Below are 26,115 nucleotides of genomic sequence, written 5' to 3' on the forward strand. Positions count from 1 at the left end.
ACAAATTAAAAATCTTACAAGAATAGCTTTTATCTTATGGAGAAATTAAGTAAATTAAATAAAGTAGATAAATCGATTGGGGGGGGGGGGGGAATTCCGAACCCTCTTGTTTTGATTTGCTAGATTTGTGCATGAAGAGCAACTAGCAAATTTTACACCCCTTTTAAACTAAAATCAATTAAAGGGTGACTTCTTAGAAAAATCCGAAAATACACACTGACGTAGATGCATGAGTATAAAATTTACGAAAATTCTGATCTCAATATTCACGTTTTTTTTGAAGATGCAACATATAAAAATAGCTATCGAAGCATAACTTTTATCTTATAAGGATTACAATTAAATAAGAAAAATATTTACCATAAGCAATTCGTTATCAAACACCTTATAAAAAAAATGCAAGACATAGCTTTTATTTTAAAGGAAGCCTGCAAGAAATACCACGCTTTAACTGCTGAAAGACTGCCACAAGTAGACCAAATACCCCAAATATGAAGCCTTCAGCTTCTATAACAAAAAAGTTCTAGGCATTTTAAAATGACATTTTATGTACAATGGAAATTTTGAAAGAATTGCAATGCTCATGTTGAAAACTTTAAAATTAAACTACGTGGCCTAGAAACAAAATTATAAGCTTATTTTTGTCATAAATTTAGGTTTCCAGTAACTAAATATATTTTTACAATAAAAATACCCATTTTTATAGTCAAAATCATTAAAAAAAATTAAGTTTTACTTGCGTTGTACCGAATGTACTGTAGCCAATCAGAAGGCTGAATCAGCTTAACAACCAATCACAGCTAAGCTTGTATTAGTTTACCCCTTTGTTTCCGCTATGATTTTTGTTTAAAAATGCAATTTAAATCGAATTTTTTTCATAGATTTTGACTATGAAATGTGGTGTTTTTATTGTAAAAATGTAATCAGTTACAGGCAATCTAAGTTTCTGACAAAGATAAGGTTATAATTTTATGTCTAGGCAACGTAATTTAATATTGTTTTTTCTTTTATGAGCATTGGAAATCTTTCAAAAATTCCATTGTACATAAAATGCTATTTTGAAATGCCTAGAACTTTTTTGTTATTGAAGCTGAAGGCTTATAATTTGGGGTATTGGGTCTTCTTGTGGCAGTCTTTTAGCAGTTAAAGCGTGTTATTTCTTGCAGGCGTCCTTTAAGATAGCCTAGGGGCAACGCCCCCTAGAAGCCTCTAGGTGTTCTTAAGGTGGGAGGGGGATAAGTCAACCGCCCTTCTACTTTTTTAATTTGAGTTTTAATAAGAAATATTAAAAAAAATTGGGGGGGGGGGTTAATTTTAAATTGGGAGGGTGGAGATACGCTCTCTCAAAATAGTTAAAAAACCTTCCCTGTATCTAAAAAAAGCTTAATTGCAAACAGAGGTCATTTTAAAAATTTTGTTATAAAACAAAAATTGGCACATTTGTATAAACACCAGAATGATAAACTTTATGGGGAAAGGAATAAAAGAGAGAGGTTTGAAGAATACTAAAGTATCTAATAACTCCAACTCCTGTCACCAATTAAAGACAACAAGATTGGTGTTATTTTATCAAGTCAGGGGTATAGTGTTGTGTGCTTAAATCAGGATTTTTAATGTAAATTGCCAGAAAAAAAACATGTCTTTTAGTTAAGGGAATGTACACTAACAAATGATGAATATGTTAAAAATACTTATATATTGTTATTCATTTAGTCAGACTTACAGTTTTGAGAAAAAGACTTAGATAAATGTCAAAGCAGTTTGAAATGAAGTTGTAAAATGGCGTGCAAAGCTCGCCAATTTTTTTTCACATAAAGGAACTTTTGGTTTAAATATTTGATGTGTACAAATGTTTTATTTTATAGAAATAACAACAAAACATACCATGTGATGAAAAGCAGAAATTATTTGAAAGTGCATGAAGCGAAATTTTTTTATTCAAATATGCAGGGAGGGTGTGGACTTTGGGCTATTTATTATACTAGTCCCTAAAGTTTCATAAAAACATTTTCTTATTAGTTGGCTAAACAACTTTGGGGACTTTAATTGAATTTTGATTGGTTGGTTCATTTAGTTGAGTTTCCATACGTACCATCAACTAAGTTTAATCTATATAAGGTTTAATTTTGTATATTATCATGGGGGATGTACATCAATTAATCGGCTATTTTCTTATCACTTTAGATCACTGCAAATATGTATCTTCTATTTGGTAAAGTTTATATTTTAAACAAGGAAGACAACATCCAAAGCATAAAAAAATAGTGGATGATTATTTTAGATTTATTTGAGAAAATAAGCACAAAACCCTATTTTGTTTTTTTATGATGACTGTTAGACCGACAGTCAAAGTAAATTACATAATGGATGCTTAGAACAATGGAAAAAATTATTTTGATACTGTCGTCCGAAAAAAGTTTGAAAATTGACACACAGAAAACTGTCCCGAATTTGTATTAATTTTGAGGAACAAGACTCCAGTTACGTCATATTTTTCTTTCCCGAAAAAGGGAAGGGGGAAAGAAAAAAAAGGGAAGGATGGAAGAAAAAAAAGATGGGAGAAAAGGGGGTTTTCCCCATCTCTTTTGAAGAGATTTTCTTCCCCCCTTCCCTTTTTTGGGAAAGAAAAATATGACGTCACTGGAGTCTTGTTCCTCAAAATTAATACAAATTCGGGACAGTTTTCTGTGTGTCTTGAAAATTAGACCAAAACACCAAAGATAAGAGGAAACATGTAAAACATAAAAATAGCCCAAAACCTGCTAAAAGACAGTCCGCACGCCATGGAAGTTTTATAGTATTTTATGCTCCTTGTCTTCTACCTTTTATAGGAGCAGAGAAAATTACGTTTCCCCCTATCCATGTCAAAAATTTTCTACGCTACTAAATTATTTAGGAAAAGAGGACTTACTTTTCTTCAAAACCAACCAAGGATTATTTTCTCCAAGACCAGCAGTGACAAACTTTAGTAATAGTTTTATTAATTCATGGAAAACAAGATAATTGTTAATCAACAAGAGGGTCTGAAGAGTATGCATTTATTCTAATTCAAGACTCCAAGAGGAGTGTTGGGTAGTTTTACACTTATGTGGCCTTTTTAGAAAAATTTGCAAATTCTATTTTTATATAATAAATATATTGAAAATTGCATCTATTAAGAATGTGTATGCCTTATATTGCAAAGATTAATCCAATGAGCAACTTAATTAAATTATCAAAACTATTCCTCATCACAATAAGAAAATACTGTTTCACAAGTTTTCTTATTCTCTGGCCATCCTGAAAAAAAACATATAATGCAATTCAATTACTAATTCATCACATATCATTTTTGGAAAGTAAATACTTTCTTGAAGCCAATCTTAACGAGGAAGGTATTTTTGGAAAGGGGAAAATGTGCATAAAACACCTATGTAAATTAGAAAATCCGCAGAAACCATTTTCAAAAGTTATTTCCAAACATTTGCAATGTTAATTTGCAAAATTAATTTCATGCCTTAAATGACATATTTTGAAATAAATGTTCTTATGAAAGTTTTTATCTATGAGTTTAATACATGTTCAAGACATACATTTTATTTTCAGTGTTAATTTTTTCGCCCTACGTGTGAAAAAGGCATTTCTCACATTTTATTATATAAAATTGCATATAAACACAAAAATAATTTTTTTCTGCAGTAAACATAATAATTGGTATAAAATCTATCATTTTAAATGCAAAAGTCAGATACTGAATCCTTTTTAGAGCGAATATATTGCAAAAAGTTACCAGGGCATTTTAGCAAAGTATGAATATTTAAAGAAATAAATACTTTTTATTTTTAATATACATATTATATAAATGAATAAAAAGAGAGAGAAAAAAAAACTATAAAACAAGGTATATGTTTTTTTCACTCTATCATTGAATAAAATGCACTTTTAGGTTTGATTATAAGCAACGCATCACATAAAAACTCATTTTTTACTGTTATGAAACAAAATCAATGCAATTCTACAATCAAGGTAGTTTTATAAAGCAGTAATCCTTTTTGTAGCTATATTTTTTGCCAAATTTATTCTTTATTTTTATAAATAAACTTAATTAAAATCTAATGATTTAAGATTTCGTAATAAAGAACTTCATATTTTTACTGTTTAGACATATAAATTTCAAAGAAAAAGATTAAATCCTTTAAGTTTGAATAAAACTTTATTCATTTACATAATAAAAACGTTAAAATCATTAAAGAATCTAAAAAAAGAAAAAAATAAGTAATTTTTATAAATGTTTTTGTGTCGTCTTTATAAACTCTTTCCGCTTTTATTATTAGACTGATAGAATTTAAAATTATAAATTACACTTGTTGGGCCTATCCTATTATATAAACTTAGTAAGATATTTTGTCAGTATCTTAAGGTTTGATACTGCTAAACTGATTAAGTTCTCCATTTTAGGGAAACTTTACATTGGTCCCGGTATGGGTTTAAGCTATTTTACGTTCCCTTCTTAACCCTTCAGAAAACAGAGCCCCTAGAGATAAATAAATTGAAATTATTTTAACCTAAACAGTCGGACCCCTTCCAAAGCTTAACCCTTAACAGTTGGGCCTCTTGCCGCACCTTTATCGGCCAGGGGGAGGGGGGGGGGGCGTTCAATGCCTCCCCCCCCCTCTATTATCTCACTTCCTATTAGAGCTAAAAGGCTTAAAATTTTTGTGCATGCCCTCTGTTTGATAATGAATATCCGACTATAAGTGAGTGAAAGTCAATTTTCGCTTCCTTCGCCCTTTTATTTAATAACCTTTGTTTGTAGGTCCTTTTTTACTAAAAAATTTAAAACAGCTGTCATTTTCTTATTTTATCTTTTTCATACAATGTTTATTTTTATGTAAATTTTATAATAGAAATCTCAAAACATAAATTTCGGCAGCTGCAAGCCGCCGAAATCGGCGGTTGGAGATAAAAACCTGGATAACCCTTCCAGGTTTGCTGGCATCCTGTGCCCGCCAGGGTGGAGATATACAAAAAAAATCTAACTCTCAGTTAGGACTGTTAAGAGTTAAGTGGATGGGTTGGGACTTGGGGGGGGGGGGGTTAAAATAACATTATAAAACCTACTAGAGGCTGCACCTCTTGCATCTAGGGGCTCTATAATCGAAGGAATATGAAAGTGCAGAAAAAACAATACCCAGACTTATTTATAAAACTGAAATAGCCTAAAACTATTTCAGGGCATATATTAAGGTTTACTACAAAAAGCTTAGTACTACTTTATGTAATAGGATATAAATGGTTAAATACATACATACATTATTATATGGAAACATAGATATGTTAATAAAGATACAGATATTTTTATATATGTATAAAAAGAAGACAGACTTTTGGTTATAAATAAAACTTTAAATAATTAAAGTAATCAATTTTCCTAAGAATATTCCTTTTATATGTGAAAGGATGAGTAGCTTGCAACAGCTGATAATAGTTTTTGCTGATAACTTTTGCTGTGCACTGGCACTTGAAAATTTTGCCATGTTTTTGAAAAGTCAAAATGAATGGCCATATGATCCAACAAACTATTACATTGTTTTTATCAGGTGGAACTATATTGTATTCAGAGCCATGATCATGGACATCAAAGCTTTTTTATTTGGGTGGGGGAGATAAAAAGACAAAATTCTTTAAAATCCTATTTTATTTGGGGAAGGGAGGGTAAATACTTCCACCAAAATGGTTGTTGGTAAATTTTTTGGTTGGGGGAAGGGGGGGGATGAGTAAAATAACATTTTTTTCTTCTTAAATATACATGGTGCCTATGACATCCCCAAATGCGTTTTGGGTGTGTGTATGTGGGGGGGGGGGGGGGGTAAACAATAAACACACCCTTGGACATACCTGACAAAACAAAGTATTTTCATTTTTAACCTTTTTAGGGTGTCCCAAAGTGAAAAAAAATTATGCATAAATAAGACACAGTTTTAATCAGTAATTAAAGGCCTGTTTTATGTCACTTGGAAACATAGTAATCAAAAATTAAAAATTCTCAGTACAAAAAAAGTTTATCTAACAAGATTTAATACCAAGAAGAAGAATTGGAGAGAGCCAATAAAAATACAGACATAGTATACAGTATTGGAGCCATTACAAATAAGCTGCTGAAAAAATTAAAGGCATTTAATTTTCATAACAATGCTTAGCTACTAAATGAATGACTCTCCCACAAAAAAAACATATTTAATTATTTGGGAATCGTCCCTTTCTTAACATGGCCCCATAAGGGGTGATTCGTCGCATTTTTAAAATGGCTTTTTATAGGTTATTTTAGGTTAGGTTAGGTTATATTTGGTTAGGTGATTTCCCCACAGGGTTAGGTAATTGGCTCCGCAGGGTTAGAGCCTCCCCGCAAGAGCTAGAAATAGGAGATAAGCTACTGTTTTAAATACAAAGAATCGCCCTATAAGGTGCGATGTTACGAAAAGGACTACACCCGATTATTTTTATATTACTATGTCACCTCACTTTTTAATAATTCACTATATTTTTCAAAAACCTTTTTTTCACCCTTATAATTAAAAATTTCTTTTGCCCACAGGGAGAAAATATTTTTTTTTCTTTCTAGGTATATCAAATGGCTGGATTTTTTAATCATTACGACATGCATGTTTAAATATAAAACAGAGACAATGCGGGTTTTTTTAATGTACAAAAGTAATTTTATTACAAGAAAAAAAGAGTATCTTTCATTAGAACTAAAAGAAGCTTTTTGTTCATGTTAAAAATCCTTTTTATGTTTCTCAGAAAAGAATATTATAAAATACATGCATGCCTGAAAATTACTTTTAAAAATTCGTATTAAACAGGAAAAAGAAACTAAGTCGTCGTTATATTTATTGTTTGTTCTTTTTGGTGTAAGGTTTTTTTTAATGAAACTTTTTTGGATCTCGTTAATTCGATTTCTGCGGATTTTCTGGTTGCCAGAAATGAAATCTACGCATCTTTTTTAGCTAGATGGCATTTGTCTGGTTAAGATTGGATAAAAAATTCTTTGGTTGGTTAAATTTAATAAGTGTGTCATATTATATTAACAAATAACCATGAACCCAACTTCATTAATGTTGATTTTAATGCATCAAGAGTTGTTTTTGGTAGATAGGTATTTTGTGTTTGATAAGAATAAAAGGGCGATTTCAAGAGGACAATGGGCTGTTCATTAAGAAATATAAGCTGGAAAGAGGGAGATTTGAAATCCAGGGGCGTCCAAGCTTTTTTGGGGGGGGTAAAAATTTTTTAAGGGGGGAGGGGAAATTCGTTTTTGGGAGGGGTAAAATTTTTTTTATCCCCCCAAAATTTTTACCCTGGGAGTAAAATTTGCTTGGGGGGGGGGGGGTAATTACCCCCCCTGAAATCTGTTAAATTTAGTTTATCCCCCCCAAAATTTACCCCCGGGGTAAAATTTTTGTGGGGTTAAATAAAATTTTATTATTTTTAAAGTATTAAAAATGCGTGCAAAGCGTGCAAAAATATGCTTTATTAGAGATTTTTTATTTCTGGGGAGGTATTTACCCCCCCAAAATTGTTTGGGGGAGGGGGGGTGAATACCCCCTCCTAAATGGTTGTAAATGGATGTTAGGGGTAAATTTTAAATGGGGGTTGGGTAAAATGAAAATAATTTTTTTTTGGGGGGGGGGTAATCGTCCCATTACCCCCCCCCCCTTGGACGTCTATGTTGAAATCTGCAATAAATTATAAGGATTTTTTTATAAAATTCGTTTTTTGTATAATTATTTATCTAAAAGCGGAAATACAATTTAATTAAGTTAATTATTTTTTACATCCATGATAGGTGGATTGAAAACTACCTGCGCTCTAATTGGTTGAATGATGTACGACACTTAAGCTTCTCCAATCAGAGTGCAGATTTTAACTTAAATTGTATTTCTGCTTTTAGATAACAAATTATACAAAAAACAAATTTTATAAAAAATCTGTAGTAGCCGCCGCCGCAGGCAGCTACTGGGCTTCGCATGGAGTTCCCATAGTGTAGTGGTTAGCGTACTACGCTTTGGTTGGGAGAAACCGAGTTCAAGTCCCTCCATAGACTATGCACTTGGTTGACAAATGCTGTCGCAATTTGTCAAATTCACGCAACCTTCCCTGAGATGCCCTAAGGTTGTAAGGGGGGAGATTTGTAGAAAGTTAGGATTCTACATATCAAGCAAATTATATCATGCTTTCCCTCGTCCATGCTCCTCATTCATATGAGAGCGCCATTAATTAGGGTGGCTTAATATGGAACACCTGCCAAAACTCTAGGCCAGGGTGATGTAATAATTGAGTAGCTTCCACGAGAATTGCGGGTCAGCTTATAACGTATCATAGAATACACCCAGCTGTGCGCGAAGCTTACCAATCTATGATTGGCCAAAGGATTCTCACCTCCAATCTCCGTGTGCATCTGAATCCTAACTTCAGAGAATCATGGCTACAAACAAACAACAAACTGGGCTTCGCCCCTCTATACAGGGAAATTACTTGGACGGGCCTAACTAGGAGCGAAGCGACTCTACAGCCAGGGAAAGTAGGGAGGGGATACCACAAATCCTTAAAATTTGATGCAGATTTCAAATCTCCCTCTAACATTAAAATTCTTTCCAACTTATACATCTTACTGTTCATTACATTAGTCCAAAAGTTTTTAATAATATTTTCTTATTCATTAGATTAACTTTAGGTTTTTTAATGAATTTTGATTGGGTGATTCATTTAGTTGAGTGTCCAAACGTTTTAACATATAATTGGATATCTACAGACAAGGGAATTTTGTGTATCATCATTAGGGATGTGCATCCAATTTATCAGTCATTTCTTATCCCTTTAAATCCCTGAAATTCAAATAAACTAACCTGACGCTTCCCAATCTGTACAGGCAAAGAAGTAGTGAGCACAATCATCCATGTCTTTTGGTGGATTTCTTGCCAAGAAGAAGTGCCATCCTACATAATTAATATTGATATTAAAATTATCAAAAAGGCTCCTTAAGTATTCCTTGTTTTTTTCTGAGACTCTGCTAATGTATTCTTTCATCAATTTTAAAAACTATTATGTCTATTAATTTTATTTATCTAAATCTTCAATTTGAAAAAAAGCTTAGCATATCTTTTTCCAAATAATCTAAATCAACTCCTCTTACTACTTTTGACCTTTAATAGTTGTTGAATTTGTTTAAATATTATATTGTAAGAAACAGTTAATTTCAAACTTAGAAGCATGCCAATTTAAAATATATGTCTTTCCAAAAGATCTTTTGATATTATGTTATGAAAATATACAATGTCATTATTTACCTACTGATCATGAAACAATAAATTTTAATTACTAACCTTCCATTTGAAGATTATTTGGCTGTGGCACATAAACTTGAATTTTGGCCTGAGAAGACCCAAGCCCAAGCAAGAGAATAAACACAGAAAATATCTTCATCTAAAATTCAATAATCTGTAGAACCATTTATTTTGTAAAATATCTCCTAGAACATTATAAAAATTTTTTTTTGCAGCCATAGAGAGCCCATTTACTATGATTGTACTGTTTATGCAGTAAATGTATCATAAACCCATAATCCTTACGGGTTCTCCTTTACAGGGTAGCTTCTCATAGGTCCTGAGAAGTTTTATAACTATTTTTGGGGAGGGTACCACTACCCTCCAAAGAGAAATCGCCCGTAGAAAAAATTACCCCCTCAAAAAAAAAATATTTAATTTTTTAACTAAAAATAAATCAGCCCCCCCCCTCCCCCGCCAAAAAAATTTCTCCCTACCAAAATTTTTTTTCTATCTTATATCTAAAATAAAACTTTAAAAAAAATAGTTTTGAAATTTAACTCCCCACGCCTCAAGTGCCCCTAAAGGCCTCTAGGAGCGTAGCTGCTAGTAAAAATATAAGAGTCTATCCAAGATTAAAGATGCAAAGATATACAGGGTGTCCCGCAAAAAAATACATTTTTTCGATTCTAGGAAACAACCACATTCTTTGTAAAAATATGCATTAGGTGTTTTTAATGTCTTTTAAAATAAAAATGCATGTTAGAGGACAAAAAATTAAAAAGGTGAGTGTGTTGCTTTATTCTTGTGGAATTTTGTATTATAAAGTTTAATTAAAACTATTTTTTTGTTCTACTATTTATTTATTTGAAACCAATAATAAGTTTTTCTTTTTGCTTGAATTATGATTCTCAGTTCGTACCTCACAACTCCCCCGGCCCAATACATAATTAATTTCTTAACCCTTAACAGTCGGGACCCTTGTCGAACCTTAATCAGTCGTGGGGGAGGGGCGTTTAACGCCCCCCCCCCCTATTATCTAAGTTCCTAGTAGAGCTAGATTTTTGTGCAAGTCCCCTGATTGATAATGAATTTCCGACCTTAAGTAAGTCAAAGTCAATTTTCGCTTCCATCACCCTTTTATTTAATAACCTTTGTTTTTGGGTACTTTTTTCCTTAAAAATTATAAACGACTGAAATTTTCTTATTTTTGAAGCTAGAAGAACAATATTTTTCAAAAAGTGTTTATCTTTATGTAAATTTTATATTAGTAATATCAAAACATAAATTTCAGCGGTCGCAGCTGTTCTTGGCAGCTGCCAGCCGCCACAGTCGTCGGTCGGCGGGAAAACGGCGGTAGATCTTTATGAAATTTAAATACGTTATGTAGATATGTAAGAAAAGCTTAAGTTTAAAATTTGACGTCTCTAAGGCGGCCACAGGAGCCTTTTAAAGATTTCTGGAGACCTGGAGGATCATACCTGGAACATAAAATTGACTTGAACACCTGTATTTCATATGAGAATGTACTACTAGAGGATATTTTAGTATTTTGGTAAGATAAAATGCTTTGTTTAAGTCAAAAATAGTTTTGCTCTTTACCTGGATGACCCTGCCAGGTTTGCTGGCATCCTGTGCCCGCCAGGATGGAGATATTAAAAAAATTCCAACTCTCAGTTATGTGTCATACCCATACTTAAAAAGTCACGCAGTTTGGGCTCTTTATCTTTCACACACAGAAAATAAGATAGAAAAAACCGGAGGGGTGGGGACGTTCATGGACCCCCCCCCCCCCCCCCCCGACCGTTAACCCTTACAGCTCGGGCCCCAATTCCCACCTTAATAGATCGGGGGGGGGGGGGGCTCCAAGAGCCCCCCCCCTCTATCTCGGCTCCTGTTACAGATAAAGACGTAAAATTTTTTTCTGGTGGTTCATGTGTATTTTTAGAGAAAATTACTTTTTCTAGTCATAGCAGCCAGGCCGCTCCTTAGCCGCTTTTTAGCGGCCAGCCGCTAAATTTTAAAACAGCTGTAGAGCGGCCAATTTTGCAGCTAGGATGACCAAATTTTAGGACGAACTTTTATTTTTCATAACAAAAAAATTCCTTTTTCTGATCATCGCCAAAAAACGGCAAATAACGGAAACAGCCATTTTCGGCGGTTACGGCGGTAAAACGGCGGTTGGCGGCGCTGATTGATATTTTTATCTGTTTGATGTTGCTCAAGGATTTACCAAAAAAATTTATAGGACTCTAGCCGGACAAAAATCGGTCATAAAGTCGGTCAGGGAGCGGTCAAACGGTCATTACACATTTTTTCTCAGAAGGTCATTGATATCTAAGTATTCACCAAAAAAATTTTAGGTTTCTTCTTATACACAAAATTCATAATGTAGAAATTAAGATTTTTTTAGAATTTTTTTCTAATTTTGGTGCTACCCAACCGACTTTGACCGGACACCACGACCGACACAGACCAGATATCCTAATAAAATCAACTCTTGCTGACGTATAATTACTAAACCTAAAAAGTCATGAAGTCACAGCACTCCATCTTACCTACAAAAAAAAATGAGATTGAAAAAACTAGAGGGGGGGGCTCTTGGAGCCCCCCCCCCCCTCCCGATCTGTAAGGGTTAAGGGTTAATAAGCTAAATTCTCAAGAATATAAAAAGTTGTTTGCATGGAGCCCCCCAAAAAATATGGTAAAATCTCAAATGGGACGTTAATTTAACCTTTTAACACTTTAATATTGTACTTATAAACAACTAGCGGCTTCGCCCCTAGCCTCTAGAGACTTTGCCCAAAGAGGTTTAATCAAGACAATTTTTCATATTTTAGATTTAAAAGAAAAATTAAAAATTTTTGGGGGGAGAAATTTTTTGTTTTGTGGGTCGACCCAACTTTTTTAATTTTAGTTTTAAAAAGAAAATTTGTGGGGGGGGTTGAGGGTGTCCCACCCCCAAAAAAATAGTTATAAAACTTCCCGGGACCTATGAGAAGCTACCCTGTAAATGAGAACCCGATCGGTTCAGCGGTTAGGGAGATCCTTCACTACAAACAAACAGACAGACAGACAAACAAACAAACAGAGAGACATCGTTCTACTTTGTATTATAGATATATTTCAAAACAAAATTAATTTTTATCCTTATAATAAAATAAGAGGATGTTTGTTTGCCTGTTTGTCTGGACCTTAGGATCTCGCTAACCGCTGAACCGATCGGGTTCTCCTTAACAGGTTAGCTTCTCATAGGTTCCGGTAAGGTTTATAACTATTTTCTTGGGTGGGACACCCCCAACCCCCAAAAAAATTTTTCTTTTTAAAACTAAAATTAAAATAGTGGGGTCGACTACCCCCCCCCCAAAAAAAAAAAAAACTATTCTGGGGGAGGGTACCACCACCCTCCTAATAGAAATTGAATTTTTTTACGTAGAGACTGGAATGCATATCAAATTAACTATTTGTGCCACTAGAGGCCTCTAAGGGCGTAGCTGCTTTCTAAAAATATAGCATCAGGCATTTTAGTACAGCTGCATTTTTGGAGATATTAAATAATGCTGATGTACACTTTTTTTTTTATAGAATATGGACCTCATTTTTCAACATTTCTTCTTGTTGTTTCTCAAAAAAGGAAAATGTAGTTTTTGGAATCACCCTTTTAATCTTTTTTTTAACACCTAAACTGGAACTTAATAGAATAATTATAGAACAAGGATGACAACATCCATAAAAGCAGGGCACTGAAACAGTAGGACAAACGAACATTAACAAAAGTGTTAGAACTGGATAATCAGTATATAAATGTTTATATAAGAGTCGAAGCAAAATTGTGAGTAAATTTGTTGAAAAATTGCTTAATACAGGATAATTATGGACATACTCACCTTATTAGGACTTGATTATAGAGTTGCTTCGAAGATAATATTGTACTTTGTTGTCAAAGAAATCAATATACCAAAAATCAGATCAATCGAATAATTAGAACACATAAAATTTTTTGGTAATATACTCTTAATTTTTTTTTTCAATTTTGAAAATTTGAGTAACAAAATACAATTTTATAGAAGAAGAAAAAAGTTATTGAAAAAGGAATGTTGGTAGTTATTGTTATATATATGTCTATGTGGTATTCGGCAACCCTGGGCCATGCTTCATGGCAACCCTGATCCCGACTCGTAGGAGGTCCGTGGGACCTCCCTTGAGTAAAGGGGGGATGGGTACACCTGACCCCTCCCCCATGCTTTAAAGGTATTTATAGTTTTTGACAACCCCATTATGGTTAATCTGATTTGCTTGGTTCCCCACCCCTTTCCAGGGATGGGGGATAAATGTTGCCCATGCTGTTTATTGTATGTATATCTATTTTTAACCTTTGATTTAGTATTAATTATTCCAATCTGTGTATTGATTATTTGTTGTATTATAAATCAGTAACCTTTAGACTCTGAATAAAGTAACACCCAATTGAATTCTGTTTGTTATTTGGTGATACATAGAGAAGCCCAGCTTCTCTATAATTATACTTGTCCACGTCTGTTCACACTGCCGTAATACCTGAACTTGGGAAGCGGCTGATAAACTGCGGCCGCTACCACAACTGTTGGTGACAGCTGTGTGAGATTACGGCAAACACAAGTGTAGAGCAGATGTGCAGCTGAGACTAAGGTACTCCCAGCAGTAAACTGGCAAAACTGACACAAGCAATCTGAATTACCCACCCTGGATAGCAGTGTCTAACTCTATATCCGGCAGTTGTGGAAGTTAGAACCTTAGTTACCTGCCCTGGGTAATAGTATCCAGCCGGCAGAAGACGAGCAGAAGGAGACCAAGTGGGCCTCCAGAAACATGTTCACTGACTGGCTGAAGCAAGCCAAATAGCCACGAGCTGTGAATGAAGTTACAAGTATAGTGTATAAGTGAGAGAAAAACCACACTAGCCTTGAGTATCCCGGGAGGCTACAGCGCAGCCGCCCACTGAGAAAAGCAGATATTTTATCAGAATTATGTATTGTCACCTTGGTGTGAGAGACAAACAAAAGATTTAGGGCAGGGACTGGTAAACAATTGCCTGGACTTTTGATAAGCCGAAAATAGAACCCAGGTGCGAGATAACAATGCATTGTTAAAATTGGAGCCACAACCCTGCAGCACGGCAACTACACCGCCCCTACCCCGACAGAAGGGGAGGGACCCCCATAAATTAAAGTGAATATAATCCAATGTGACATTTTGATAAGCCAAGGATTAAGAAGAAGCCCACCTACTTCTCATAACTCAGTCACCTGAGGCCCGCGGCGCCCCCTCCCCCTCTGGGAAAGGGCAGCATCTCCCCGTCCACTCACGCATTCCCCCCCCCCCTTCTCCACGCACTCAGATAATTCTGTCCACTATGCAGAGAGAGAGACCGGGAAAACGGAGCGCATAGCACGGTTTGCGCGGAGAAGCTCGGAACGCAACGAAATCCGTTGGACAAAAAGGCAGAAAACGGACCAATGAGAGAGTGGATTGAGGGATAAGCAAGAGTTTTACCTGTGTGTGCGCGCTCGAACAGTGCATGGGCGCGTTGTGAAGGGGTAGTGCACACACACCCAGGGGGGGAGCTACTCTATAGCACACAAAGGATAGATCACAAGGAATTGTAAAGCTCCACCCCCTGTCTACAGTGTGATAGGGAAAACCAAATCAGTTCCTGACATCAGCTTAGACCCTCAACATCTTCCTAGATCTGCCAGCCTACCTCAAAGCTGAGTGACTAGTAAGAAAATCTATAACAGTGTATACATCTTTATATTCGTGTTCCCAACTATCAACCAAGTGATAAAGGTAGTGATTGTTGGTGGAGTGATTGCAAGCTTAAGTGAAAACAACTAATAGCTCTTGCTTAAATTTGTGACACGGCGCTGAACTTTTGGCCGTATGGAGCAACCACAAGCTCAGGGAGGCAAGCAGCCCCAGGGATGGCTCCAGGATGACCCCCAGCTGAGTACCGCAAGCTGATGCTAAGCAACCTGCCGGAGTACAGGGGGCCGCCCAAGCAGTCCTGGAACTCCCATATAAGGCATCTCGAGATGGCATGGGCAGCCTATAGAGTGCCCGCCCACGATATACTCAATCGCCGCAACGCCCTCCTACTATCCCTGGCAGGACAGGCGGCTGAGATGGCCTCACATCTGTTTGGGGAGGCAGGCCAGGCCTTGACCTACGACCAGGTCAAGGCTGAGTGCGAGATGTTGTTCAGGCTGGCCTATGAATCCCAGACCTTGAAGCAAGCCTTCAAGGATTACAGACAGCACTCGACGGAGCCCATACAGGCCTACATCTCCACTAAGTGCCCCCTCTAAAGGGAGGCCTACAGCCATGAGGACCTTGAACTCCTCATAGACAAGCTGAATCGAGGGATCCACAACGCCAACGTGAAGCGCATTATGATGGGGCACGAGGTCACCTTGGTCCCTGAATACACGCGCCGCGCCATGTTTACCGTGACCATGGTAACCAAGCAGCTGAAGGAGGGAGTGTGCCTGGTGGACGCAACTGATGGACTCACCGGCTCGGCTAGCGTCCAGTTGCCCAACTATGACGACTCTGAGCCCATGGAGACGTTGTATGGGGTGACCCCCGTCGCCGCCACCGAGATACCTGACCCCAGGGATGAGCCCGCAGCCGCAGATGAGGGGGTGACAACCGTCACCCCTAGCCAGCTCGAGCCCCAAGCCAGCAGAGAGTGTCCGCCCCTTGGCCGTCCAGCTGTCCCTCACCCTCAACTGAGTCAGGATAATTTAGAATTAGTAAATATATTGTATCAAACATTTTGTGCCCCCCAAGCTTTGCCTGTGCCCCCTGCACCAGAAGCTGGGGAGATTGAGATTTGTGGGTATCAGGACTCGCCTGTGCCACATGCACCTGAGTTCCTAGGGCTGGGGAGGGATGTAAAACAGGGTGAGCCCGTGCCACCCGCACTAGAGCCCCATGCCACTAGGCATGCACTTGAGGAGGGAATGGCTACTTTGAAGCTAGGGGAGCCGACGCCCCACCAGGCGCCCGTTGCCTGTCAGTCCGTCATTGGGGAGGGTATAGGGAAGCCCCGGGCATCTAAGGATAATCCTCAATGGAAATTAGTAGATAGCCAAGAACAGACAACTAGGTCCCCTCCCCAGGGCACCGCTGTGGCCAGAGACGAGAACCAGGCAGCCGAGAGCCCGCAGCTGCAAGCGATGGGATGGTGGCCGTCCAGCCGGTGCTCCCACTGGTGGATGGTCCTGTGGGGCCTACTGCTGGCTGCTGTGTGGCCCACCGCCAGCTACGTCCTGACAGGGTGGGACTGTGCCAACCCCACTCATGTCACAGCCTTCAACAAGGAGCGGATGTGTAGCCAGGAGCCGCTGCACCAGGAGGTGTCCCTGGGCCATGAGGTACACGTCCTGCAGCAAGTCAAGATCCGGGAGACTACTGGGTACTGCTGCCAGCTCACAGTGTCCCAGTGGACCTTTCGGTGTGGCGTCTGGGGCCACCTGAAGGTGACATCGGTCCCCACCCTCATGCGGCCAACCAAAATTGACCCGGAAACTTGCCGGGACCTAGCTCGGAACCAAGTCTACACCCTGCCAGGCAAAACAAAGCCATTGACATTTCAGCTGAACCACCCCCTGTTTTTCACCCTAGATATGGTGGGGGCGCTGGTAAACAGCTCAGAGGGTGTGGGCTGTGAAGGAGAGGATGTACACTTTGGAGGCCAGCTGTATCGCAATGAGTTGGTGCTCCAGGAGAGAAGGCTGCTAGTCAAGGAGGAGACCTATGTGTGGAAGACGGACGGGTGGAGTCCCAGTCCGACCACCTGACCCTGTCCTGCCCCCAGTCAGAGCTGTCCTGCGTCACCGGAGAGGCCACGTACGTGTGGGACCACCTGGGAAGGGATTGCCCCTTGAGAATGATCCGCAGCCTTCAGCCTAGCCTGGTGTTGGATGCATTCTTAATGGACCATCAAGCACAATTCTTCATTAACATGACTACATCCACCTCTATAGTGAACTGCGACTTTGAGGCCAATGCCACCAACCACCCGGCATTGTTCGTGGCGGCTGACCCGGCCGCGGCGATGCTGCCCAGGGTGTTGGCCAGGGACGTATATGTCCCCCTCCAGGCCCAGATACACTCAGCCTACATCAAGTTCACCCTGGAGACCCGGATGCAGAGCGCAGCTGCCGAAGAGGTGGCTGCCAACTGTTGGAAGCTCCAGCAGCTGGACCCGGCGCACCCGGTGCGCATCCAGGGGAGCACGTTCTCCATCTTGAGGGGAGATGTGTTGCTCCAGCTTAACTGCCAACGAAACAAGTATGTGGTGCGAGAGAGCAACGAGTGCTGGGACAAAGTGCCGGTGGAGCCCACTGGATTTGTAGATGCCGTTACGAAGGTGTACAGCAGCCACGCCACCTAAGAAGAGGCCGCCCCTGCTGGAGATGCCCAAGCAGCTGCTGACCGAGCCCCTGGATGACTTTAGCTCGGGAGGGTTGTATTCCCAGGCTGAGCTGAATGATTGGCAGCAGCTACTGTTGTTCCCAGCGTACAAGGCCGCCATGCTGACCGGCCTCTCGTACGGCTCCTGCGTCCAGCAGGGGAGCTGTGCGGCCACAGGAGACCATGGAATTGTATCCTACAATATAGACAGATTGGCGGAGGAAGGGGAGGAAGCACTGGACCTCTGGGCTGGCTTCAGACAGGCCATCCATGAATGGGGAGATAGCGCAGCCATACTGTGTTTGTTGCTGTTGATCCTCAAGCTACTGGGTGACCTGACAATTATCTCACTGGTGGCAGCACAAGGAGGTGTGCGTGCCGCCCTAAATGCAATGTCCCAAGTGTTCCTGTACCACCCAACCCTCTACCACAAGGACTTGGCCAGGGCCAGGGCCAACCACACCAAATCTCGAGACTTCTCGGTAGACTGGGATGCCATTCCTATTGGCCGGGAAATGGCCGAGGAAATGGTGTCCATGAAATCCTCCAATAGCGGAAATGATCGCCCAGGCAAGCCTGAGCCTAACTCTGGAAATGTGAGTGGAAACCCCCGTGGCCGCTCGGGATGCCAGGCTGCCGCCCAGACGGTTAACCTTGTAGCCAGCGCCACAGCTCACCAGAATGCCCCGTTGCTGACCGGCCCCGTTGCTGGCCTGGCACCCGCTGGCACCGATCTACGGACCCAGCAGAAGCCGACCTCTACCCCACGCTGGGAGCTCATCAACCTTGAGAGCCGCAAACCACCACTAGGATTCCATTGATTTGTTAACCCTTGTAAATAACTGTCCCTACACCCCTGAGGCCGATAAGGCCACCCTTCCATGAACACCTCCCCCCCCCCACTGTTAGGGTGGGGGAGCCGTTCCCCCCAAGGAGACCCCACTTGTTGTACAGGGAAAGCTGATGGCCTCAACCACTGTCGGAAGTATGGCGGTGCAGAAAACCCCCAGCCTTCCGAGGGGAGAGTTGTGGTATTCGGCAACCCTGGGCCATGCTTCATGGCAACCCTGACCCGGACTCGTAGGAGTTCCGAGGGATCTCCCTTGAGTAAAGGGGGGATGGGTACACCTGACCCCTCTCCCATGCTTTAAAGGTATTTATAGTTTTTGACAACCCCATTATGGTTAATCTGATTTGCTTGGTTCCCCATCCCTGGAAATCTTGCCCATTCTGTTTATTGTATGTATATCTATTTTTAACCTTTGATTTAGTATTAATTATTCCAATCTGTGTATTGATTATTTGTTGTATTATAAATCAGTAACCTTTAGACTCTGAATAAAGTAACACCCAATTGAATTTTGTTTGTTATTTGGTGATACATAGAGAAGCCCAGCTTCTCTATAATTATACTTGTCCACGTCTGTTCACACTGCTGTAATACCTGAACTTGGGAAGCGGCTGATAAACTGCGGCCGCTACCACATCTATACTATAGATTTATTGGCAAATTTTTTGGTTCAAAATAAATTTCTGTTTCGATATAATTCTATTGTTAAGAGTTGTAGAAAAGTTGAGTTAAAAGGATAACTATTTAACCCTTACAGATCGGGCCCCAATTCCCACCTTAAAGGAATCCTGCAAGAAATACCACGCTTTAATTGCTAAAAGACTGCCACAATTAGACCAAATACCCCAAATTTGAAGCCTTCAGCTTCTATAACAAAAAAGTTCTAGGCATTTTAAAATGACATTTTATGTACAATGGAAATTTTGAAAGAATTGCATTGCTCATGTTGAAAACTTTAAAATTAAACTACGTGGCCTAGAAACAAAATTATAAGCTTATTTTTGTCATAAATTTAGGTTTCCAGTAACTAATTATATTTTTACAATAAAAATGCCAATTTTTATAGTCAAAATCATTAAAAAAAATTAAGTTTTACTTGCATTGTACCGAATGTACTGTAGCCAATCAGAAGGCTGAATCAGCTTAACAACCAATCACAGCTAAGCTTGTATTAGTTTACCCCTTTGTTTCCGCTATGATTTTCGTTTAAAAATGCAATTTAAATCGAATTTTTTTCATAGATTTTGACTATGAAATGTGGTGTTTTTATTGTAAAAATGTAATCAGTTACAGGCAATCTGAGTTTCTGACAAAGATAAGGTTATAATTTTATGTCTAGGCAACGTAATTTAATATTGTTTTTTCTTTTATGAGCATTGGAAATCTTTCAAAAATTCCATTGTACATAAAATGCTATTTTGAAATGCCTAGAACTTTTTTGTTATTGAAGCTGAAGGCTTATAATTTGGGGTATTGGGTCTTCTTGTGGCAGTCTTTCAGCAGTTAAAGCGTGTTATTTCTTGCAGGCGTCCTTTAATAGATCGGGCAGGGGGGGGGGGGGCTAATTTGATCCCCCTCTATATCGGCTCCTGTTACAGTTAGAGACATAAAATTTTTCTGGTGGTTCATGTCCATATTGAGAGAAAATTACTCTTTCTAATCATAGCAGTCAGACCGCTCCTTAGCCGCTTTTTAGTGGCCAGCCGCTAAATATTAAAACAGCTGTAGAGCGGCCAATTTTGAAGCTAGGATCACCAAATTTTATAGCAAAAAAATACTTTTTCTGACCGAAAAACGGCAAATAACGGAAACTGCCATTTTCGGCAGTTAAGGCAATAAAACGGGGGTTGGCGGCACCAATTAATATTTCTATCTGTTTCTGATCACAATAAAAGACTATATAAATTATTTGTTTGGTCTATAGCTGTTTTGAAATTCGGCGGCTGGCAGCTTACAAACGGCAAAATTACAGGTAGGAAATAGAAAATCGGTCAATAATCGGTCAAGGAGTGGTCAAACGGTCATGACCTTTCTATTCACGGAAGTTTATTATTGCTCAAGGATGTACCACATAATGTTTTAGGTCTCTAGCTGTAATAGAAGCCACGATATACATGATATAAGTCCATATTAAAAGCAGGACACAAAATCGGTCAAACGGTCATAACACCACTATTCTCAGATGTTCATTGATATCCCAGTATTCACCAAACAAATTTAGGTCTCCATCTTATACACAAAAGTAATAATGAAAAAATTAAGATTTATTTAAAAATTTTTCTAATTTTGGTGCCACCTTACCGACTTTGACCGGTCGCCATGACCGACACAGACGAGATATCCTTATAAGATCAACTCTTGCCGACGTGTAATTACTAAACTTAAAAAATCATGAAGTCACAGCCCTCTATATTATCTACAAAAAAAATGGCATTGTAAAAAATAGAGGGTGGGGGCTGATTTAGCCCCCCCCCCCCCCCAATCTGAAAATGTTTATCTTTATGTAATTTTTATATTAGAAATCTCGAATTATAAATTTCAGCATCTGCAGCTGTACTTGGTAGCTGCCAGCTGCAGAAGTCGGCGGGGAAAGTTCAGCGGATTTGTGTAAAATTTCACACGACCTGTGGACATGTTAGAACAGCTTATAATTAAAATTTCAAGTATCTATGTCAAAAAATTTAAGTATCAAAAATTGTGGTCACAGAAGCCTTTTAAAGATTTCTGGATAAAACCTGGAACCTGAAATTGACTTTTTACAGACCAACCAACCAACTAATTATATAAAAGCTTGGATTATTTACAAATTTATCATAAAAAAAGCTAAAGATTATAGACGCACAGCCTTTCTGGTAAAGATTATAGATTTGCTACGGTTTCTTAATCGTTCCTAACTAAAACTTGTGTGAACTTTTTATAATTCCTTTACATTTCAAAATGATATGTTAAATATTCATTTCAAAAGCGCCGCTTTCCTATAATTAGGGTCCGTAGCTTTTTTTGTTAATTTAGGCATGTTAGAATTAAATTATCATCATAAAATTTTTATGGTGATTCCTTTAGTAGTTATGTATGATTTAGAAAGCGTAGCAACTTTATAATCATCACCAGAATGTCAGTACTTCCATTTTAAACATGTTGTTTTTAAACTTTTTTAACAACAAATTATTATATGATAAAATTATCCGATTGGTCTGATTTTTGAAATGCTATTTCCTAGGACAACACAGTACAATGTATTAAGCGAAGCATTTCTATAATCAAGTCGTTAAGATGTAAGCATGTCCTTAACCCTTAACGGTTGGGGGGGGCCTTCCAGTTTTTTCTATCTCATTTTCTTTGTGTGAAAGATAAAGAGCCCAAACTGTGTGACTTTTTAAGTATGGGTATGACACACAACTGAGAGTTGGAATTGTTTGAATATCTCCATCCTGGCGGGCACAAGTTGCCAGCAAAACTGGCAGGGTCATTCAGGTAAAGAGCAAAAATATTTTTTTTACTAAAACAAAGCATTTTATCATACCAAAATACTAAAATATCCTCTAGTAGTACATCCTTATATGAAATACAGGTGTTCAAGTCACTTTCAGGTTCCAGGTATGATCCTGCAGGTCCTGATCCTCCAGGTCTCCAGAAATCTTTAAAAGGCTCTTGTGGCCGCAATTTTTGACTTAGAGACTTTAAAGACTTAGAGAATTTTAAACATAAGCTTTTCTGACATGTCTACATAACGTATTAAATTTTCATAAAGATCCGCCGCCGTTTTCCCGCTGAACACCGACTGCGGCGGCTTCCGGCTGCAAAGTTCAGCTGCGGCCGCTGAAATTTATATTTTGATATTTCTAATGTAAAATTTACATAAAGATAATCATTTTCTGAAAAAAAATTGTTGTTTCGACCAATTAAGGTGCCCGACTGTAAAGGGTTAAACACTATCATCTATTAGTGCAGTTTTTCAACAAATTTACAATTTTATACATTTATTTCTGATTAGGCTCATTATTTATGAAAAAAACATTTTTCTGCATGAGGTGTCAGATTTTGATAAAAACTTCCAGTCTCCTTCATTTGGTCATAAAACTAAGGGCTGGATGATTTTAAAACTTTTTAATCCATTAAAAGTCCGATTTTTAGGGCATTTTCTCACTGTGGTGTTTTTACAATGAAAAAAGGCATTTTTTCGTGATTTTAAAGTTTAAAATTTTTACATAAATTTTCAACTTACAGACATGTTTGATATATCAAATTAATCCCCCAGATGGGTACAATATAGAAATTTTCTTAAAAATCACAAAAATCAAGAATTACAGGGTGTCCCAACTAAAATGTCAAAACATGTTTTTTGAACTTTTTACACTAACACACAAAATATTTTGCCCATTTTTCGCCTTGAGAGTGAATATCATCTATTTTAGAATACAAATGAAGTAAATTTGGCGTGGGCACTCCATATTTGGACATTTTACCAATTTTTGAAACACCCTATAAAAGTGATTTTTGTGTCTGTAGAGCTAAAATTGGTCCAAATTGATTATTTTTTTTCAAATTAGTCTACAAAGTATCTAAGTATGTTAGGCCATAGTGTTTTCTGACCAGATTAAAATTTTTATATTTTTTGGACACTCTGTATTTTCAAAAAAAAGAGAAATTTTTTTTTGTTTCTTTAAATCTTTTATTCTTTTTTTAAGTTACCTAAAACTGTCATATAGATACAGATATTGACTAATGACAATAATATTTGCCTATTTTACAAATTTATACACTTTTGGGACACCCTGTGCATGTTTTTAAAAAATGGTGGTTTTTGCCCCTTTTTTGGGGGAAGGAGTCGTTTTAGGGCAATAGACTATTTCTTCATTTTTGTATAACTTTTTAAGGCACATCATTTGTTATTTATACATTAACCGCCTTCGGCGATCCCTTTTGCCGTTTTTCACCGCCAAAGGCAGAATTTTTGACGTTTTTTGCCGTTCGAAAGGTTTTAATGGGCATTATTGGTAAGAAGGCGTTGATTTATCAAAATCACACTCAAGTACTTTTATTTAGGTAATTTAGTTTACTAACTTTCATGTGAATTAAAAATTTTTGTGCATCTAACCGTTTTTCGTCAAGATGGATTTCAATTGTTAAAACAAGAAATGAAGTGAATATAATATATTGATAATTGATATAACATACATACATAGTAATAAAAGAAACATAAATCACGTCCATTTGAAATTCTTTTTGACAAAAATCGGTTAGATGCACAAAAAATTTTACTTCACATGAAATTTAATAAATTAAATTACCTAACTAAAAGTACTTCAGAGTGATTTTGATAAATCAACGCAATCTTACCAATAATGCCCATTAAAACCTCTGGAACGGCCAAAAACATAAAAAATTCTGCCTTTGGCGGTGAAAATCGGCAAAAGGGATCGCCGGAGGCGGTTAATGTATAAATAACAAAAGATGTGCCTTGAAAAGTTATACAAAAATGAAGAAATAGTCTATTGCCCTAAAACGACTCCTTCCCCCAAAAAAGAGGCAAACACCACCATTTTTTGAAAACATGCACAGGGTGTCCCAAAAGTATGTAAATTTGTAAAATAGGCAAATATTATTGTTATTAGTCAAAATCTGTATCTATATGACAGTTTTAGGTCACTTAGAAATAGAAAAAAAAATTAAAAAAACAAAAAAAAAATTCCCATTTTTTTGAAAATACAGGGTGTCCAAAAATATAAAAATTTTAATCTGGTCAGAAAACACTATGGCCTAACATACTTAGATACTTTGTATTCTAATTTGAAAAAAAATAATCAATTTGGACCATTTTTTAGCTCTACAGACACAAAAATCACTTTTATAGGGTGTTTTAAAAATTGGTAAAGTGTCCAATTATGGAGTGCCCACACCAAATTTACTTCATCTGTATTCTAAAATAGATGATATTCACTCTCAATGCGAAAAATGGGCAAAATATTTTGTGTGGTAGTGTCAAAAGTTCAAAAACATGTTTTGACATTTTTGTTGGGACACCCTGTGATTCTTGATTTTTGTGATTTTAAGAAAATTTCTATATTGTACCCATCTGGGGGATTAATTTGATATATGAAACATGTCTGTAAGTTAAAAATTAATCTAAAAATTTTGAACTTGAAAATCACGAAAAAACGCCTTGTTTTCATTGTGAAAACACCACAGTGAGAAAATGCGCGAAAAATCGGACTTTAAATGGATTAAAAAGTTTAAAAATCACCCAGCCCTTAGTTTTATGACCAAATGAAGGGGACTGGAAGTTTTTATCAAAATCTGAGACCTCATGCAGAAAAATGTTTTTTCGTAAATAATGAGCCATTATTCAGTTTTGTAACTCTACAAATGTTAATGTTTATTTGACATACTATTTCAGAGCTTCGCTTTTATGGATGTTGTCATCCTTGTTTTCATATACCTTCATACTAGAAAAATATCTAAATTATTGTTAGTACAATTCTTTTTAAATAAATACCTTGGTGTTCTATCCCATATCCTTTTAGAACGAGGGGCAAAACCAAACTGAGGTAATAATTTTCTTCCTTTTAATTAATTAGCTTTTAGAAAGTTTATGCAGTGATGAGTAATTAATAAATTCTGAAAGGAGTTAGGAATACGTTTTTTGCAAATTTACTCACATTATGCTAAGAAACAAAATAAGTTAACTGTTAAAATAAGGAGCAATTATAGTGTAATTTTTTTGATAAAAATATTATTTTATGACTTGTCTTATGTATTTTTCTACCCTTTTCTTTAGAGTGGGTCATGATATTCATGTGAAAAGAATAATTTCAAAATTTTCAGACTTTTTTTTCAAAATCTCAACAATTTGGGGAGGGGGAAAGATGGCACACGAAGCAAGCTGAATTCCTTTTACCCTCTAGATTTAGGTTGATATTTGCCTGAAAGGGTAATTAACCTTTAAAATCTGTTAAAGGGGGTAATTTACTCTGTAGAGGGAGTGATGACGTAAAAATGTACCTCCATAATAATAAAGTTGGTATTAAATAAATAGAAGTATCTCATTCATACACATGAAAACACTTAAATTAACTCAAAAAAAGGTGTCCTAACTTTTTTTTTTTTTTTTTTAAATAGCAAGTCCATGTTTTTAATAAGCAGTAGATGTAAAATGATCCATAGAATTTAGATATGCAATCGTTTTTTTGTAGTTCCATTATTTTTGAAGTAATTTAAGTTTTTAAAAAATTAAGCTGGTTTTAGGGTATTAAAGCGCAACAAAAAGAAAAAGAAAATTGTCATTATGAACAAAAATAGTAAGATCTTTAATTTGGCACCTTACTTTTTGAATTCTGTTTAGTAATTATTGAAAATATCTATTTTGCTGAACCCTGTTCACTGTGTTCCAGAAAAGCCAAAAAATGACAAAAAATCATAGAGAGTGTATATTTTAAAATTTTTATGAGATTTTATTTAAATAGCAATAAGTATCCATATATCTTTCAATGTAATGGCGAAATTTTA

At 37.2% G+C, this 26,115-nt stretch overlaps 1 protein-coding gene across 2 annotated transcripts in view; it reads right to left on the reverse strand.

Moving 5' to 3' along the window:
• Positions 1–25,158, reverse strand: part of LOC145306763 (uncharacterized) — a 74,434-nt gene extending 49,276 nt beyond the window's left edge. Inside the window, exons 1-5 of one of the 2 annotated variants that reach the window (XM_080149058.1) lie at positions 25,106–25,158; positions 9,363–9,462; positions 8,886–8,975; positions 3,230–3,279; positions 2,912–2,966 (exon numbers count right to left, since the gene is read on the reverse strand). In XM_080149058.1, coding sequence (XP_080005184.1) covers positions 2,912–2,966; positions 3,230–3,279; positions 8,886–8,975; positions 9,363–9,462 — 295 coding nt within the window. In that variant the 5' untranslated portion in view covers positions 25,106–25,158. Of the gene's footprint in view, positions 1–2,911; positions 2,967–3,226; positions 3,280–8,885; positions 8,976–9,362; positions 9,463–25,105 lie in introns of both variants that reach the window. The other variant, XM_080149059.1, reaches the window with a different exon arrangement.
• Positions 25,159–26,115: the final 957 nt, after the last annotated feature.

This window comes from Acartia tonsa, chromosome 15, assembly GCF_053477335.1.
Source record: "Acartia tonsa isolate MP-2025a chromosome 15, ASM5347733v1, whole genome shotgun sequence".
NCBI classification, from domain to species: Eukaryota; Metazoa; Arthropoda; class Copepoda; order Calanoida; family Acartiidae; genus Acartia; species Acartia tonsa.